The 18,338-nt window shown below is 54.4% G+C and overlaps 2 protein-coding genes across 3 annotated transcripts in view; one reads left to right on the top strand and one right to left on the bottom strand.

Moving 5' to 3' along the window:
* Positions 1-310: 310 nt before the first annotated feature.
* SRR (serine racemase) lies at positions 311-2,460 on the bottom strand. The gene is made up of 7 exons (XM_059486968.1): positions 2,272-2,460; positions 1,940-2,075; positions 1,637-1,740; positions 1,447-1,566; positions 1,281-1,355; positions 850-1,059; positions 311-591 (listed from the first exon to the last, which is right to left on the bottom strand). Exons 1-7 carry the CDS (start codon positions 2,449-2,451, stop codon positions 394-396), a joined length of 1,023 nt encoding a protein of 340 aa, XP_059342951.1. The 5' UTR covers positions 2,452-2,460; the 3' UTR covers positions 311-393.
* An 84-nt stretch (positions 2,461-2,544) lies between these two features.
* The window catches only part of SMG6 (SMG6 nonsense mediated mRNA decay factor), a 105,811-nt gene continuing 90,017 nt past the window's right edge, over positions 2,545-18,338 (top strand). For both annotated transcript variants that reach the window (XM_059486966.1, XM_059486965.1), the window contains exons 1-8: positions 2,545-2,635; positions 3,489-5,241; positions 7,055-7,247; positions 7,936-8,046; positions 8,719-8,825; positions 9,442-9,520; positions 10,177-10,287; positions 10,902-11,114. In XM_059486966.1, coding sequence (XP_059342949.1) covers positions 2,545-2,635; positions 3,489-5,241; positions 7,055-7,247; positions 7,936-8,046; positions 8,719-8,825; positions 9,442-9,520; positions 10,177-10,287; positions 10,902-11,114 — 2,658 coding nt within the window. The remainder of the gene's footprint in view (positions 2,636-3,488; positions 5,242-7,054; positions 7,248-7,935; positions 8,047-8,718; positions 8,826-9,441; positions 9,521-10,176; positions 10,288-10,901; positions 11,115-18,338) is intronic.

Raw genomic sequence — 18,338 nt, 5'->3', positions numbered from 1 at the left:
GTCGTGGTGGTGGCCAGGAGGCTGTGAGCACCCCTTGTCCACTGACCCCACTGGGATTGTTTCAGTCCCTCATGCCCTGCCACGTGGGGTGAGGGGGATTGTGCTGTGTGGAGGAGTTTGCTGGCAGTTCCTGTGCTGCTGAGAAAGAAGAGCCAAGTAGCAGCTGGGGAGGGTGACTGAGTGCAGCTCTCTGGAGGCCTGAGCCAGAGCAAGGCAGCTGGGGAGGGGAGAACAGGCAGTGCTTTGTTTCCAGTCTCCCCACAGAGACCAATGCCAGCTCCCCTTGTCCCTCCACAAAAACTCCCAAACATTTGGACTCGATCTGTTTTTAGTAGCGCACAAACCACCACACAAATGAGTGAGTTTTTCATTCCTTGAAACAGCACTCCATCCTCATTCTGCTTTCCCAGAGAGCTCTGTGAGCCAGGTCAGGGATCTCAGGTCCACATTTCCCCCACACAGCACGATGCAAACGTTCTGCACGTCCCGGGGGACTGCCTGGAACTGCTCCGAGAGCACGGCCGCCAGTCCCACGCCTGCTGTTGGCTCAATCAGCAGCTTCATCCTTTCCCACACCAGCCACGTGGCTTGCTGTGGGGACAGGGCAGCAGCTGTCAGCCCAGCAGCCAGCATAGGCTGCTCAGGGCATCCCTGCAGCACTCTGGGAAGGGAGGGCAGAGCTCCCAACAGCCCTTTGCAGCTGGAGACAGCGTGGGTGTCACAGCTGCAGTGGTGCACAGGGGGTTTGTGCTGCTCTGGGAATGTGCTGCGGTGAGAGCAGAAGGGCAGGGCTTGGAGGCAGCTGCCTGCTGGCAGCTACCGTGAGAAGGGAGCTGGGAGCCCCTTTACCTTGATTTCTTCCTCTGAGACTGTCAGGACATCATCAACCAAATCCCTGATGATGGGCCACGTGTTGGGCCCGATGCTGGTTTTTACCGCGTCTGCGATGGTGTCCCGTGGGTGGAGGTTGGGGGTCAGCTCCCCTCGGAGCTTGGATTGGTAACAGTCATCTACATTGCTTGGCTCAGCAGCAAACACCTTCACATCTGGCCTCAAAGCCTGGGGAGAGCAGGCGGAGCCACTGGGGTGACACCAGTGTGTGCCTGTCCCGTTTCTGTGTGTGCAGGGGGTAAGCAGGCCCTGCTGCTGCTGCCATGCAGACCCCAGGCAGTCAGTGTCTTTCACTGCAGGGTCTTTGTGTTTCTAAAGTTAAAAGCTGCTGCCTGCCTTGAGAGTCCTGCCCTTCCCACAGGGAGATTCCTGGATGAGCTATTACCTACCTTGATGGCGACTGCTATTCCTGCAACCATTCCTCCACCTCCAACAGGAACCACCACTGCATTTACCTGAGGTGCCTGTGCAGAAAGGAAGTGTGAGGGCTTCTGACACTTTGTGTCCCCTTTTTTGCTGTGCCCCTGCAGGGGCTGGGCTGTGCATTTCCCTCACCTGCTCCAGCACCTCCAGGGCGATGGTGCCTTGCCCTGCAATGACTGCTGGCTCCTGGTTGGGGTGCACCAGGACTCCTCCTGTCTCCTGGACTACAGTGGATGCTGTCTCTGCTCTGGACTAAGGGAAAGCACAGCAGTCACCTCTCTCTGCCTGGGCAGTGTCCCTGACCCATCTCCCTGTGCTTTACCTTGTCACTGGGCTCACATGGCACCAGTGTGGCACCATAGGCACGAATGGCATCTTGCTTACACTGCGGGGCAGTCCGGGGCACCACGATGTAGGCAGGAATCCCTGTGGCATGAGAGAGGGAGTCAATCCAACAGCCCAAAAGCCACAGCAGCCAGTTCAAACTGCAGGAGCAGGCAATGCCTTGCCTATGCCACCTGCATGGGTTCAGGAGAGTGATCTCCATCCTCTCCAACAGAACCAGCTCTGTATTTACCCCGTGCCTGCCTCTGGGAGCTGGGTGGGAGGTCGGGGTACGGGTTACCTTCTGCCTGGGCAGCACAGGCGAGTGCCTGCCCGTGGTTGCCGCTGCTGTGTGTGACCACAGCGCGGGGCAGCTCCCGGCCCGTGCGCTGCCGCTCCTCCACGAGGCTCCTCACGGCGTTCAGCGCTCCGCGGATCTGCGGGGACAGCGCAGGGCTGGGGGTGCTGGGCTGAACATCCTCCCCACAGCACTCCCTGAGCCCCGGGCAGCACCGTTCACCCCAGGGAATTAACGGGGCGGCAGGAGCTGTGGGTGCCGCCGCAACGCGAGTTTCCCTCTTGCAAAAAGCGACCTTTGCCCCGGGGCTTCGCAGCGCCGCCATCCCCGCGCACCTTGAAGGATCCGGTCTTCTGCAGGAGCTCGCACTTGAAGAGCAGCTTCCTGCCGGCCATGCGGTCCAGCCCGGCGCAGGTGAGCAGCGGGGTGCGGTGGATGCGGCCCCGCAGCCTCCGCTCCGCATCCCGCACCTCGCCCAGCCCCAGCGGCGGCAGCTCGCCTCCGTGCGCGGCCATGTGCGCGTTCCCGTGCGCGCCTGCGCGCGGCCGCGCCGGCGGTTTGTCCCTGCGCGGCCGCCGTCGGCGCCGCCCGCCCCCGGCGCTGCCAAGATGGCGGAGGGGCTGGAGCGCGTCCGCGTCTCGGCCGCCGAGCTGCGGGACATGGTGGCGGCGCAGGCCCGCGCGGCCGGCGGCGGGCGAGGTGAGGGGGGCCGGGGGCACTCGCGACCCGCTGCCGGGCCGGTCGTACCGCGCACGGGAGGCTGACCGCGGCCGCGCACGGCCCCGCGGCAGCGCTGCGCCTGGGGTAGGGCTTGGGGCAGAGCTGCCGCCCCGCCGGCGCCGGCTCGGGGCTGTCCGGGCTGGGAGCGCGCAACACCGACCACGGGGAGCCTGCGGGGCAGACGGAGGCACCCGGAGCGGCTTTGCCTCGGGATGGTCAGTCCCAGCCCCTCGCGGTCCTCCGGGCCGAGCCCCCGGTACCGGCGGGTTCGGGGCTGCGGTGTTGAGAAGGAGAAAGTTTAGGGAATGCAGCGGGGAACAGCCCGGCTTCGGTGGGGCGTTTAACCGTGCGGGGTCCGGCCTGGGCTCTGTAACGATTTTTTTTTTTTTTTTTTGTAAATACGGTTAAAGGAGGATGAGAGAGACGTTACCGGATTGCGAGCAATGGGGAAAGGCGCCTTTGAGGCAAACGGTCCGGTGGCAGAGCGGGCGCTGCTGGGGATGGCAGCTCCTGCACCTGCAGCACGCGGTGACTGCTGCTGAACCTGCCGTGATACAACTTTACTCTTGCTGCTTGTGCTCAAGTCTTGTGGTGTGCTTTGAGGAAAAACCTGTTGCAGGATGGGATTTGTAAATGGATCAGGCCAAGGATTTGGTCAGTTGTGTTAGACTTTCTCATTTTCTACTTTTTCTCTGTGATTTCCCATAAATATTGACATAGATTTTCAGATCTCTCCTGGACCTGCTCTGAGGCTGGCAAGCTCTTTGCCTTGACTTGATTATTTGTCATGGTATTTTTCAGGAATAACTTTCTTCTGTCTGTTTTTCCCCAGAAAACATGAAGGAGGTGAAGGAGCCGAGGCACCGCAAAGACAACAGGCGCCCAGACCAGGAGATTTACAAGCCTGGCCTCTCCAGACTGAGGAGCAAACTTGTGTCACCAAAGCAAGAGGCTTCGGAGAAGGAAAGGAGCAGAGCTGAGGAGGACAAGGAGGAGAGTGCTGGGTACAAGGACTCTGTGGGAATAGGAGCTCCAGCTGTGGAGGACTGTGACAAAAACGATGGCCCCAAGCAGAACGGTCCTTCACAGGAGAAGGAAGAAACAGAGACCAAAGGCGGCCTGCAAAGCCAGGAAAACTCATCCACGCAGCCCGTTGTGGATGAGTGGTGTCCAAAGGCCCCCAGGAGAACCAAGAAGCCAGACCAGCAGATCTACCAGCCTGGGAAACGCCTGCACTCTGCTGCTAAAGAGCCCTCCCTGCAGCCGGCCGGCGAGGAAATCACCGGCAGGATGGAGCAGCTCAAAGTCGAGGGAGATGAAGAGGCTGAGAAAAGCACTGGAAAAGACAACAGCAGAAAAATCAAATCCAGCAAGGAGGACAGAGAGGGGAGCCAGGCAGGGGAAGCACTGAAAGCCTCCAGGGGGGATAAAGGGAGGCGAGCAGAGCGGGGTGACAGGGTGAGGAGGGTGGGGGATGAGGGGCTGCCGGGGAAGCTGGGCTCCACCAAGCGCTATTCCCGCACGGACAAACGGCGCAGCCGCTACCGCACCTGCAGCACCAGCTCGGCCGGCAGCAACAACAGCACGGACGGAGCCCTGCTCGTGGACGGCGTGGAGAGGAGGCAGGAGCGTGCCAGGGAGAGGATACGTCCCAGGAAGCAGCTCTCTGTGTCCTCCACAGACTCCCTGGATGATGACAGGATTGATGAGGCTGAGGTGTACGTCTCCAGCAGGAATTCAGACAGGAGGAGACATTCAGAGCAGAGCCGAGCTTCCAGGAGTGAGAGTGAATGGAGCAGCAATGGCAGGGAAGCCAAGGGACCCTTTCGAGTGACATTTGACAGCAGGACCACGAGCAGGGACAGCAGCCTGGCAGATACAGATAAAAAAAAGTCCCTGAAGGCCTTAGAGGTTTCAGAGGCAAGGAGCCAGAGCAGGGAGCCCCAAGGGAGGGGCCGTGGGATTCTGTTCCTGCCTGCCAACACGGACCTCTCAGCCAGCTCGGTGGGTGTCCCTGAAGCCACTCACCCTGGCCCCAGGCTCCTGCTGGGCGGGGCTGGCAGCAAAGGCTCCCGGAGCCGGGGCCGGGGTGGCACCGCCCGCCGCCTGTGGGACCCAAACAACCCGGACCAAAAACCCGCCCTGAAGAGCCAGACTGCTCAGCTTCACTTCCTAGACACGGATGATGAAGTGAGCCCCACCTCCTGGGGGGAAGCCCGCCAGGCCCAGCCCTCCTATTATAAATTCCAAAACTCTGACAACCCCTATTATTACCCTCGTGCCGCCGGGCAAGGCCCCCAGTATCCCTACGGGGGATATTCCCTGCAGTATCCTATGGGTCCAACCAACGGGGTGTACCCAGGAGCTTATTACCCTGGGTACCCTGGCCAGGCAGGGCAGTACCTGTGTGGCCCACTCCCTCCTACTCCTCTGAGCCCCGAGATGGAGCAGCAGATGAGGAACATGCAGCAGCAGGAGCTCAGCAAACTCCTGCGTGAGGCTGGCAACCAGGAGCAGCAGCTCAGCAACCTCCTGTCCAGAGACCGCATCAGCCCGGAGGGGCTGGAGAAGATGGCCCAGCTGAGGTTGGTGGGTGGGCTGGGGAGGGTGAAATACAGGAGAATGGTGTCTCCCTGGGGATCTCAGTGGCTGGGAGATGTGGCACTGGGTTGTCAGGTTTTGGTGTGCCTGCTCTGTTTGTTGTGTGCCAGTGGTGTGTGGGTGGTGGAAGGAAGCTGTGGGTGAGGATGGATGTCACTTCCCTGTGGCTTCTTGTGCTTGGTGAATGCCTTGCAGGGACACAGGAGCAGGACAAGCACCTGCTGAAGATTTTTGGTTCTCCTGGCTCTTGCTGGAGCTGATGTTTCTCAGTTCCAGTGCTCTCAGTGTTTGTTGTCAGACTTCTGCTTTCTTACCTATCCTTAGTGTGTGCTCAGGAAGCATTTTGTTGTTCCTGGTGCTGTCAGTGCCTTTCCAGTGCTGTGTTGTTTTGCTCTTGATGCCACTTAGCATGGTGACACTCCCGTGGGAGTAGCCTAGTGATGCCAGTCTGTCAGGAGAGCAGTAACACTGTTGCTCTGGGGGGTGGTTAATATGGCTGTAACAAGTTTCAACTTGGCATCTTTCAGGTTTATTTGTCGTCTCTGTGTCTGCAGGGCTTCTCTGGAGGCTGTTTTTCAGAGCTGACTGACAGCAAATCTAGCGAGTGAGCTCATTTCAGGGCTTGTTCTGTGTTTTGGGCACTTGCTCTATAAACCATGGGGTGGAATATGTCTGTGATTGAAGCAGCACTTGAGGTTTCAGGTCTTCCTCAAGGAGCTGAGGTCACCCAGAGCTGTTGTGTGAAGGGAGAGGAAACACTGGAGTGCTGCTGTGGCCTGTGGAAGCCCACCCTGCCCTGGTGGGCACAGCTGACCCTGTCCTTGCTGGTAGTGCCCCTTGTGTCCTGCTTGTGAAGAAGTGCACACAGTCCCAGCTGTGTGCGGACTCTTACATGGCATCCATCTGTGGAAATTCCTGTTCCCTTGGTGTTTGTGCTGTCCAGGTGTGTGTGCAGGGTTTGGGGACTGTGTGGGGTCAGGCAGCCCATCCTGGCTCTGTGCTTTGGGCAGGAACCCACCAGCATCTTTCTCTTATCCTGTCAGGCTCTTCCAGGCGTTGCCATCAGGCTTCACTCCAGCCTTTACCATCCACGCTCTCCTACTGTTTCTGTAGGACCTGAAAGATTATAAGGAATAAGGCAGGAACAGCTGAGGAGCCCCTTTACCATTTACTTGCCCCACATGTTTCAGAGCTGTTCCTAGCCTGCAGCTATTTTATAAAATTTGGGGGAGGAATTCTGCTCCAGCATCCAGGCAGGGCTGTAGGCAGCTGAGAAAGGGGAATGTGATTTCTGGGATTCTGAGGCTTTATTTCCATTGTTCCCAACTTGTTCATTTTTAAGTAAGTGTGTATTTTGTTGTATTCTGTGTATTTTGGTTGGATGGAAGGGGAGTTGGGACCATTTTAATGGCAAGATCCGTGTTGCCCTGTGCTTCTTTGTGTTCCGGTTCCTGGCCCAGAACCTTGTGGGTGTTCAGAGCAGTGTGTGTGCTCTCTGTGTTGGATCAGGAGACACTTGTGCCTTGCTGTTGGCAGAACTGTAACCTTGCTCCTTGCTCTTTACCAAGCCTTGATCCATCCTGAGTCACCTGTACCAGGGAGATGCTCCTGTTGGATTTACCCTCTCAGAGCAGGAAGGGTGTTGGATTGCAGCAGCTCCCAGCTCCCTGGGGGCTGTGTGTGAGCAGTGAGTGCTGCTGGCAGCTGGATGTGAGCAGCAGGTGGTTCAGCACATGTTCCCTGGACTCTGGGCAGTTGCTGTTGCATTGACCCTTCCCTGACTGTGCTTTGCTGCAGGGTGGAGATGCTGCAGCTCTACGAAAGGTGCATCCTCATGGATATTGAGTTCTCTGACACCCAGAACGTGGACCAGTTGCTGTGGAAAAATGCTTTTTACCAGGTGATTGAGAAATTCCGGCAGCTCCTCAAGGATCCTCAGGGGGAAAACGCCCAAGAAATTCGGAACAAACTGCTCTTGCTTCTAGATGAGGTAAGAAGAGAGAAACATCCCCAGATTCCACTAAACCTTTGGGTGGGATTGCCTGGTTTTTAGAAAGGGATGGTGCAATGGGGCAACTGGTCATCTTGATCTTATTCATGTCATCCTTATGCAAAGAGGATGCTCAGACACATTATGGTTTATTGGGGCAGGTGTAGGTCAAGGTAGACATCTGTTACAATTTAAACCAGTTTGTTTTAGTGTGTTTGTGTTAATTAGAAATTGATTTAAGCTAAAGTGAAATTAATGCCCTGAAGTGAAGCTAAAAGAGACATTCCTGGAGGTGTTTGTGGCAACTTTACCAAATTTGCTTAGAAATCATTCTGTAAAACTGAAGCTCAGTCTGGTCTTTGTACCAGGTAGGCTGACAGACCTGAGAAGATTTGTTTTAAAGAGTTAGGGTGAGAAGAGGAACTGCTGGAGGCTTTATTCACCCTTTTCCTCAAAGCAGGACTCGTTAAACACTAAATCCAGTCAGTCCTGATTTTGTGTAGCTCAATCTTAAAAACCTCTGAGGCTGGAGATCCTCCAACCTCCTTGTTGTGTTCTGAACAGCCCAAACCTCAGGGAGCTGGAGCTCCTTTCTTGCACGTGGCAGGGCTGGTGTGGTGATTTTGTGCTTGTCATTAGAAAGCTCATAACATCTAAGTGTGTGTGTGTGTGTGTGTGTGTTTTGCAGGGCTCTTCTTTTTTTGATGGCCTCCTCCAGAAGCTGCAGGTCTCCTACCAGTTCAAGCTGGAGGACTACATGGATGGGATGGCCATCCGCAGCAAGCCTCTCAGGAAAATGGTAGGTTGGCTTCCTCCTGGGGACCTCTCATCCTGGTAATCCTGGGCAAGGTGCACAGGAGAATGCCTGAATGCAAGGGGCAGGCAGCTCTACTCCAAACAGAGCCAGTTTGTTTGCAGGGAATCTTTCCCAGCTGCTGGAGAACTCTGCACTCTGGTGCAGTAACATTTCTTAGCTTCATTTGCAAAGAGCTTGTTTTGTACCAGCTCTGTGACCAGAGCTAATAAAGCAGTGTCCAAAGGCACCCTGACCTTTCCTGAGATATTGAACATAGTTTTTTTCTGCCTGTGGAATCCAGAATAATGAGGGAAAGCTGGCAGTTGTGCTGCCTCCCTGACGTGTTGCCCTGAGCTGTAAGTGCAGGTGCAGGGACAGCTGGGAGAGGATATTTTAGTCCAGCTCCATTCCCACAGAGATGTGTTTATCCAACAGCTGTCCTCAAATTGGTCATGGAGTGAACAACCCCCTTCTGGAGAGAGGTGGGGTATTGTGTCAGAGAGGAGGTGTTTGGGGGATTGGCTTGGAACCTTGTCACTTCATCCTGCTGCCCTTTTGTGAGACCTTCAGTGTGTCACTGACCTCCTGTTGGCTCTGTACAGCCCCTGTGGGCTCTCTGGCTCTGCAGGTGAGCCAGGGCTGTGTCCCAGGTGCTCCATGGCTGCTCCTTTGCAGGTGAAGTACGCCCTGATCAGTGCCCAGAGGTGCATGATCTGCCAGGGGGACATTTGCCGCTACCGGGAGCAGGCCAACGACACGGCGAACTACGGCAAGGCCCGCAGGTAGGGACCAGTTGCTGTGTCCCTCCAGCACAGCTCTGCCTCTGCACACCAGGGCTGGCTGTAATTTCATCCCTGAGCTCTCCTCTAGCCAAAGAAGGCTTTCTCTTCCTTTTTAAAGTCTTTCCAGTCCTCTGTTTTATGGCAGTCTGTAAAGGTGAAGGGTGTAGCTGGGTTTGGCTGTTCCAGAGGTGGTGGAAATTGTCCTGTGCTGATCCTGCAGCACAGGTGGTGGAAATTGTCCTCAGCTGATCCTGCAGTAGGGTGGAAGGGTTTAGGCCACTGAGCCTGGCAGATTTGCTCTTGTATTTTCTGGTGGCTTTTGCATCCATATGCTCTCACTCCATCAGAACTTAGCAGCACTTGTTGCCCCCTGCTTATCTGGGGTATTTGCCAGGGGTATTTCCTTCTGCAGCTGGATCTGCCCTCTCTTACCCAGCGCCAAGAATGGGCACAGCTCCCTGTCTGTGCTCACTCCTGCAGGCAGAGGGCACTTGTGGGAAGGGCCAGATCCCTGCAGAAATGCCAGTTCCAAGGGAAGTTCTGCACCCTTGAGGACAAGGAAGGCAGCCTGATGTCCTTTCAGTGACCTTTTCTCTCTGTTTTTTCCCTTCCCCAGCTGGTACCTGAAGGCTCAGCAAATTGCTCCCAAAAACGGCCGCCCATACAACCAGCTGGCACTTCTGGCCATCTACACGGTAAGATGCTCCTCAGGCAAGGATGTGCAGGCACAGGGAGATCCTCTGGGATGGCTGGGAGATTCCATCTGGTGGAGAAATGCATTGCTGAGGGCAGTGCTCAGATGGTTTGGGTTTTTTCTTAAAAGGAAAAGGAGGCTGATGGCAGGATGTGCTGTGTGGATTCCAGCTGCTGTGGCTTCAAGCAGCTTTGTCAAACACACGCTACTCCCCCAGGGATTTTGGGGACTGTTTTGTGGGCTGTTGAGAGTGTAATTGTTTTAAGTTGAAAACACAGCCCACTTTTTGCATGAGATTTTTGTGCTCAGAGCCATCTGTTTGCTGTCTTATCACTAAACCTGTGGGCATTGGTCTCAGCAACATCCACATGTGATTTCCCCGGGTTTCAGTTGTGCTGGCTTCTCCAGCCATGCAGGAAAAATGACTTCAGGGAAGATGTGGCAGCAGATAAAGGAAGCATCCTGCTGGGGCACAGGGATCTGCCAGTTCCCAAGCCTGAAAGATGCTGGTTTAAAGCATAGCAGTTCAGAAGCACCTTTCCCAGGCAGCATTGAGGGAGGGAGAAGGGGAAACACATGGGAGCACTGGGGCTTTGAATGCCCCAGAGGAGTGGCAGCTCTGAGCCACTTGTTTTTGTTTTGTTGTGTTTTTTGCAGAGGAGGAAGCTGGATGCTGTGTACTACTACATGCGCAGCCTGGCTGCCAGCAACCCCATCCTCACTGCCAAGGAGAGCCTGATGAGTCTCTTTGAGGAGACAAAACGCAAGGTGGGTCTTGGAGCTGGGCTCTGGGGTGCTGCTCCTGCCTGTGCTGCAGAGCATGGAGAGATTGGTGGGTTTTGGATTTGGAGACACTCCTTACCTACTTCTGAGAGATTTCATGACAGAGGCAGCCTTCAGAATGGTGGTTTTGGGGTTGTTTGGGGAGCTGAATCTTTTGTTTCTGGGTCACAAACTGATTTAGCTGAGCTCAGCAAGGGCTGTTGGTTGCTGTGGTTTGCAGCATGGCCTTGGTATGCAATTGTTGCTTTATTCCATAGGTGCCCCACATCTGTGGGGATGGATAAGGGAGGCTGCAGTCCCTTTGTGCCCCAGGGAGTCAGCCCAAATACAGCCCATGGGCTGCCACATGCTCCTGGGACTCAACACAGCTTTTCTTGTCCTGGGATAGCTGGAATTGAAAACTGCTCACCTGCACTGTCCTGCAGAGCCAGAACCAAATTCTGGACGTGTCCTGCAGAGCCAGAACCAAATTCTGGACGTGTCCATGAGTTACTGTTGTTGTGAAGCAGGGGAAAGAGCTAATTTTTCCACGAATAGGAAATGATACATTTCCCCTGACCCTTGATCCCTGGGTGATCTCATGTGTCCTGTGTGCCCAGTCCGAGCAGATGGAGCAGAGGAAACACCAGGTGCTGGACGTGAGCCCCAACCGCCGGGGCAAGGGCAAGAAAGCCACGCTGAGACAAGTGGGAGACGATGCCACCAGGCTGGAGATCTGGATCCATCCCTCCCACCCCCGCTCGTGCCAGGGCCACGAGTCCAGCCGGGATTCTGAGCAGGACAACGGGCTTGGGAACCTCAGCCCCAGCGACGTGAGTACCGCGCGAGGCGGCCGCTGCCCTCGCTCTCATGTCTTTGGAATGCAGTGGAATGACACTGGATCTGTTTTGCTTTCCTGTTGCTAAATTTTCCAGTGTTTTGGCTTTCCCTGTGGGAGCTGTGCCTGGGTCAGGCTGAGGAGCTGGTGACCTCGTGCCTCTCGTGTTTAAGGCATGTTGTTACCATCCCTCTCTTGGCAGCGCACGCTGGCGTGGCTGATGTGGAGCAGGAGAGAGGCACAAACACGAGATGCTGTAAAATGCTGCTGCTCTGAGGGCTCTAACTTGGGTGAGGCTCCCGGTGGGAAATGAGGTCAGGTGCTGGAGAGCAGGGTTAACAGTGACCCTGGCAGTTGTGAGGCTTGTTCTGGAAGTGTGTCACTTGTCCCACTGCCAGATGATCGCTGACAACGGGAAAACCGTGGTTTCAATTTCCAGTGTAGGTGTTACATTTGCATAACTTGCTCTGCTGAGAGGCCGGACCAGCACCTTTCTTTTGCAAGAATTAAAAATATAATGAAGTGGTGGTGTCTCCTGTGAGCCTGTCCAGCTGTACCTTGCAGGAGGAGCATGGGTGAGCTCTGTTTGTCAGGCCCAGGAATGTGGGCAGAGGCAGTGGTGGTTGGGAGCTCATCCTCCAGGAATCTTTGCACTGCTCTGGCACATTTGACTTGCAAGAGAACTTGCCAGTGAGCTCTGGGCTGCCTGTCCTAAAATGGCTGTTAAGGATGGGAGTTTAGGAGAGCTGGGAAAACCTTCCCTGCACACTGTGGGGCCCAAAGCTTCTCAGATTTGTGCTTTTGTAACGAGTTTGTGACTTCAGCTGGGTGGAACTGGGGTGAAGTCTTGGGGCTTTGAAAGATAAGCTCTGGCACATTGCTGCAGCATTTTTCAAATGTTCCTGCCTTTGGTTATTTTCCCTCTCCTCAGCTCTTCTGGGGACTTTTGCTTCCTCAGCATCCCTGAAAGGAAATTGCCAAGCTTTAGCTTCTCCATCAATCACACATGAAGCTGCTTGGCATGAGATTTTGTCAGTGTTTTTGGGGCACTGGTGGGGGTTTCTCTTTTGCAGTGCTGTCACATGAGGCAGAGTAGCAGCTGGCAGAGTGGGAGGCAGGGATGTGTTTGTAGTGCAGCACTTTGTGCTGGAGCTTCCCCTTGCTCTGTTCAGTGGGGTCTGTGCTCTCTGAAGTGCAGCTTGTCTGTACACACTGTGTGATATTTACCATTAGTCTTGATTTCTTTCTGTTTGAAACATTGGCTGCAGAAAAGCGGGAGCCTTCTGATCATGGAGAAGCCACACCATCAGGAATAGAATGGCAAAAGGGAGCTGAGGGCAGAAATAGAATGCCAAAATGAGCTGAGGGCCTGGGCTTGGGCACTGTTCGTTTTGGCAGCCAATATATTTATTCTCAGGCTGCCTGTGCCTACTGTGGGGCAGCACTGGAGTTGGCACAACTGCTTTTGGGGCCATATCACCCAAAATAACCACGTGGAGAGGAAACCTGAAATCTGTGTTGCTGCCAAAGCTCCCGAGCTGTGAAGCTGTGGGCTGGATGAAGACAGCAGCTCTTGGGGAAGCTCTGGGCTCCTTCCTCAATGAAGCTGCAGCCTCTTACCCTGCTCCTCGCAGCATCCCCGGGTGTTTTGGAGCCGAGCAGCCCCGAGCTGCCACTGTGTGGCAGTGTTTGGCCTCGGAAGGACAGGAGCAGGAGCAGGAGCAGCCCTGGCATGGCAGCACCTCTGCCCCACATCCCCGGCCGGCAGGAAGGGAACAGCTCTGCTCCCAGGGGACGTGTGCCAGCGTTTGTGTGTCATTTTGGGGAAATGAGGCTAAATGTGTCATCATGGCCTGCCCAGTCCCTTCCTTGCCAGCTTCAGCCCTTGAAGAGGCAGAGGCAGGCTGTGTTCTGTGCTGGCTCTGATAGCTCTGCTCTGGCAGCTGATGCAGACCCACAAAACCCCTTTAACCCCCTCAGAAATGCCCTAAACCCCCTCAGTGCACCCCAAAATCCCCTCAGAGATGTCCTAAACCCTGATAATGCTGCCATCCTAAACCCTCTTGCAGACCCCTTTAATCCCCTCACATCCCTCCCTAACCCTGTCAGAGACCCCTCTGCGCCCTCAAAATCACTTTAACAGCCCCTAAACTGCCCCAGGGATGTCCTTAACTCTCTCAGACATCCCTAACTCCCCCCTGGAATGTCCTAAACCACCTCAGAACTCCTTCTAACCCCCCTCAGAAATGTCCTAAACCCCCTCAGTGCACCCCGAGACCCCCTCAGAAATGTCCTAAACCCTCTTGCAGACCCCTTTAATCCCCTCACATACCTCCCTAACCCTGTCAGAGACCCCTCTGCACCCTCAAAATCACTTTAACATCCCCTAAACTGCCCTAGGGATGTCCTTAGCTCTCTCAGACATCCATGACTCCTCTCTGGAATGTCCTAAACCACCTCAGAACTCCTAAACCCCTCCTCAGAGATGCCCCAAACTCCTCTCAGTTTCTGGGCCAGAGAAGGGGATTTTGCAGGGCAGAATGGGTAAATTCACATGCCAGATATAACACTGCAAATAAAGCTATAACAGCTCTGGATGCATTCTGGGCAGGGTGTGGGACAGAGGCTGTTGTTTCAAACCCAGCCACAGGTGGTTTGACTGTGAGGATGTTGGCTGTTCTACAGGTGGCAAGAAATCGATTGGGGATGTTTTCTGTCCTCAGCAGTGGCTGTCTTTGCTGTGCAGGTGGTGAGGTGCCAGCCCTGTGACATGACACACTTTGAGGGAGGTGCTGCATGATTTGCTCTGCCAGGACCTGCTGCTGTGTGTGCTGTCCCTGACAGCACATGCTACACATCTCTGCCCAGGACTCACTTCATTCTCCCTTATGCAGCTCTGTACAAAGACCCCAAAATTGCTTTATTTCAGGGTCAGGAGCCCACAGGCTGGAGTTAGTGATGTGGGATGGCAAGGGTGAGAAGGCCAGCTCAAAGCACAGCCATTTCTGGGATGAGAGAAGCGTGTGGGGCTGGCAGTTTGCCTTGCCCTGTGCTTTCAGGTTAGGCTTGGCAGAGCTGCCTGCTTCACAGTTTGCTCCATTCCCTTTTCTAGGAAGATGCAGAGCTGGAGGAACACACCACCTGTGCCCACCAAGGGGTGTAAATCTGTGTTTGGCCCCTTCCCCTGTCGCTGGGTTTGGCACTGCTGGCACGCAGAACAAGGGACAGTTTCAGAATGAGCTGAGGAGGTGTTTGAGTTGCAGCCTGGCTGTTTTGTGCTCAGGGTTTTGGCTGTTTTGGCCACAGCCTTTTGGGGTTTCGTTCTGTGAGCAGCTGCTCTCTGTGGTCTCTTGTACGTTGCACGTTTCTGGGTGTGCAGGAGGGCCCAGGCTGACCCTTCCCCTGGCAATATCTGGTCTCTTTTTATGCAGTTCCAATGAGAAATGCTAAAAAAGGAGGCTGAGCAAGTGAGCAGGTGAGCTGAAGAGCTGAACCTCTGCCATTTCTTCTCTGCCCCTGGTTTCATTTGCCATGGCTCTGTATTCATCTCAAATCTGATAGTACTGTAAGCAGTTTGCTCTGCAGGCTGTGAATTGGTAAAGTAAACAGGGCAAACGGGCTGTCAGTCTCTTGAGAAAGTGCTAATATTACACTGAGTTTGAGATTTTAATCACTCCTGTCAGGAAATGCTGAGTTAAGGTTCTCACAATTGCTGCTGCCTGCTGCCTGTGCTCTGCAGTAGACACTTCCTTGTGTTACACACAGCATGCAGCCACTAATAAAGATTGCTGCAGCTAAGATTAGGGAAGAGAGGTTTTCCCTTGGCAGGCCAGTAATTGAATAATACTTCTCTCCAGATGGCTGAATACTTCATCATCATTAAAGAATTAAGTCTCTTAGCCTCTTTGTGAGAGGTCAGTCTTGTAGAACCATCAAAAGTTTGGTCAGGGCCACCAGAAAAGCTCTTGGGAAAGCAAAGGGCAGAGTCAAGATCTGCTGTCCCAGCCCTGTGCATCAGCTGCAGGAGCATTCCCATTTTCCTCCAGCCTGCTGGTCAGGGATGGAGGTTTTGGGTTTGCCTGGAGCAACAGCCCCTTTGCAGTGGCAGAGAAATTGGGGTGGAACCATTAGCTCTGGGATTCGGAGCAGGTTTTAACTTCCATTCCTTTACCCAGACTTTGTTCTCAGCAGCAGGGAGTGTGGAGCACTGCCCCAGGGTTTCCATGAGTGAGCAGTAAATAGCACCTGTATTTTGGGCAGTTTTGGGAATCGTGTGCAGGAGCTTGGGGCTGCCCAGGCTGCTTCCTCACCAGAGACCTCGTGTCCTTAGTGAGAGAGTCCCTGTCCCAGGCAGCTCCTGCTTGTTTCACATCCCTTTTTCCTTGGTGGTGTTTGTTGTTCCTGCTTTGTGCTCTTGTTCCTCTTGGGCAGCAGCCACTTGGGTGACTGGGCTGGCTCCTTCTCCTGCCTGCTTTCAATCCATGCAGTTTTTCGTCTGGTGGACCTTGAGCTTTGCATCTGGAGGGGTAAAAACTCCTTTTGGTCTGGGAGCAGCTGTGCTGGGGCTTTCTTGGCCATTCTGCTCCTTCGGCCTGGGCCAGTCACACACAGGGGGGCAGAAGTGACCCAGGTTCAGAGCTGGGGCTGCCTGCATGTCACTGCCTCTGCTCCCTGGGAGTGTCTGCTTTGTTCAGAGGCTCTTGTGGTGTGAGCTGGGTGTCTCTGAGCATGGCTCATGCAAATACACCCCACAGACACCCCTGTTTCTGAGAGCTTCCCCCTCCACTCTCAGCTCTTCCCCTCACCTTGTAACTCTGTTCCATTACACATGGCTGGAGGTAAGTGGCAGGCAGAAGTGGAAATGATGTATTGCTGTAATGATGGTTGTTCTTCCATACAGATGCACAGAGAAGGGGCTGCTTGGGGAACTCATTATTTTTGGTGCATCCCTGCCAGGCTGGTGGGAGCATTTCTCCTCACTGCCAGCATGGTTGGGTGGTTTCACTCAGGACACTGAAAGATTGATCTTTTCTTTGCAGACTCCTATAAATAATCTTTGCTGGATGAAGTGCAGGGCTCCTACAGGGCTCTCTCATTTGATCCTTCCATGGTGTCAGGTGGGCAAAGCCCTCAGAATGTTCCATTTTAGGATCTTGTGATCTGGAAAATGAGCCCAGGCAGCTGGGACTGTGCCTGTGGTTTAGATGGGCAGGGTGAAAACACAGACTTGCTGCCTTCCCCCCACTGCTGGGGCATTGCTCCCCAAAAAGGTAACTCTGCAGGCTGCACATGATGTCCTTTTGCATGCTTTTAGGGGTTTTTTAACCCAAAACTAGATGCTGGTGCAGAGAGTGGAGGGAATGGGACCCAGCAGCCCAGCAGTGCCTGCCCATGGCCTGTGTGCTGTGCTGGAGCTGTTCCCACAGCAGTGAAACACCTGAGCCCCACCCGAGCAGTGGTGTAGGTGTGTCCCCAGAGGGAGGGAGTGTCCCCTGGGGTTTGTCTCATGGAAGGAGCCAGTGGGATGCACACAAGCTCTGAGAGTGCCATCACCTTGTCACAGGAGGGTGACCTGTGTCAGGAAGTTTGTCCCCTCTCTGGTTAGATGCTCTCTAGTGCTGGAGTGGGTGATTTTTTGTGTGGGGGGTGCTGTGCTCTGGGCCTGTCCTTGCTGTCAGAGGATGGCAGTGCTTCCCCCCAGCCTGCTCCTGATCACACCTCTGCAGAGCTCCAGCACTGCCGAGCCTCCCCTGCAGCACCACAACAAGCAGAGCTGCTCCAGGGGTGGGAATGCCAGGCACCAGCAGCCAGCTGAGGGCTGCCTTCCCTTCTTTCTGGCCTTTCTCCACCACCCACATGAGAGAACAGCAAGAGCTGCTGCATCCTTCATCTTTGTGCCCAAAGCGAGACTTGAGAGGGAGAAGTGTGGAGTTCCCTCTGCCCTGCCCTCATTTTCCTCACCCCCACAAGCTTGCAGGAAGCTGTTGGGTTTGGTTACTCATTCATGGAGGTCAGCACTAGGTCTGGGTTTTTTTTTTTCCCTTTGTGTTTAGGAAACAGTTTACAAACTGTTTTGAGCACGGGGGAGCTGGTGGCGTGTGAAAGAGGCCTGTCAGCCTCTTTACTGCTGGACTTGCATTAATTCTCTGCCCTGCCTCCTCTTCTGTAATCTCTTTCTTGGTTGGCAGCATGAGTATTTCTGAGTGCTTTCCCCTGCCTGCAACCCCTGTGCCTCCTGATATGACCTCAGCCACCAAACCACCTTGGAGCTTTATTTTTACTCAGGCCGTTGTGTTTCGCGTGATGAGGTTGCTTTCTTTCCCTCAGCAGTGAGAAGAGATCTCTGCAGAGGAAGTAAAAGAGTGCCAGGCTGCAGTTGAAACTGGTTAAACACCAAAACCACACTCCTGGTCTCTCTGGGTTTGAGACGTGACACTCAGCCATGCAGTTCAGCCCTGGCTTTTTTTTGCCTGCCAGTTGTGCACCATCCCTGCTAGCACTTGATTTTTTTTTAATAAATTGTGTTTTCACATCAAATTGCTGATAAAAACCTTCTCAGCTGCAATTCCTGTGTTAGCAGTCCAGCCAGAAAATGCTGTTTCCACTTTGCCTGGGCTTGTGATGTTCTGTGGATGCTCAGTGCTGCTCCACCAGAGCTCAATCCAGCCTGTGCTCTCATGTCATGTAGAACCCAAATAATCCTTTCCAGCACAACTTGACCTTTTGTCACTACCCAGAAAGTGAAGACTGAGCTATTTGGAACAGTTTCCAGAAGTTGGTGTTGATAATTTCCCCCCCTCTTCTTCTTTTTAGTTGGTGGTTTGATTTAGCTGTGAAGAACAAGGCAGGGGCTGATGTTGCCTGAATGGGAGAGAGACCCTGGCGTGTTCTCCTTGTGGCAGCACGCATCTGGTGCTAATGTGTGTGGTGGATCAGAGGTGGGAGCACTACAAGGACATCAAGGCCTTGTGCTTTGTGAGGGGCTCTGCTCTATCCCTGTGCTCAGAGAGGCTGCGGTGAGGGGAGAGAGACTTCATGTTCCAACAAGCTTCTCATACCCCAAAACCAAACACAATCATCCAGAAACCGCCTTTCCCTGTCAGTCACTCTTCCCTCATTTCCTCTCCTGCTGGTGCTGATCAGGCAGGGATTTGTGTGTAACCAAACCCCTCCTGCTGCTGCACACGAGGCCTCTCTCAGAGCCCTGGGTTTGATGATC

This window comes from Ammospiza nelsoni, chromosome 21 (assembly GCF_027579445.1).
Source record: "Ammospiza nelsoni isolate bAmmNel1 chromosome 21, bAmmNel1.pri, whole genome shotgun sequence".
Taxonomy (NCBI): Eukaryota; Metazoa; Chordata; class Aves; order Passeriformes; family Passerellidae; genus Ammospiza; species Ammospiza nelsoni.
This window is presented reverse-complemented; position numbering and strand designations above follow the sequence as displayed.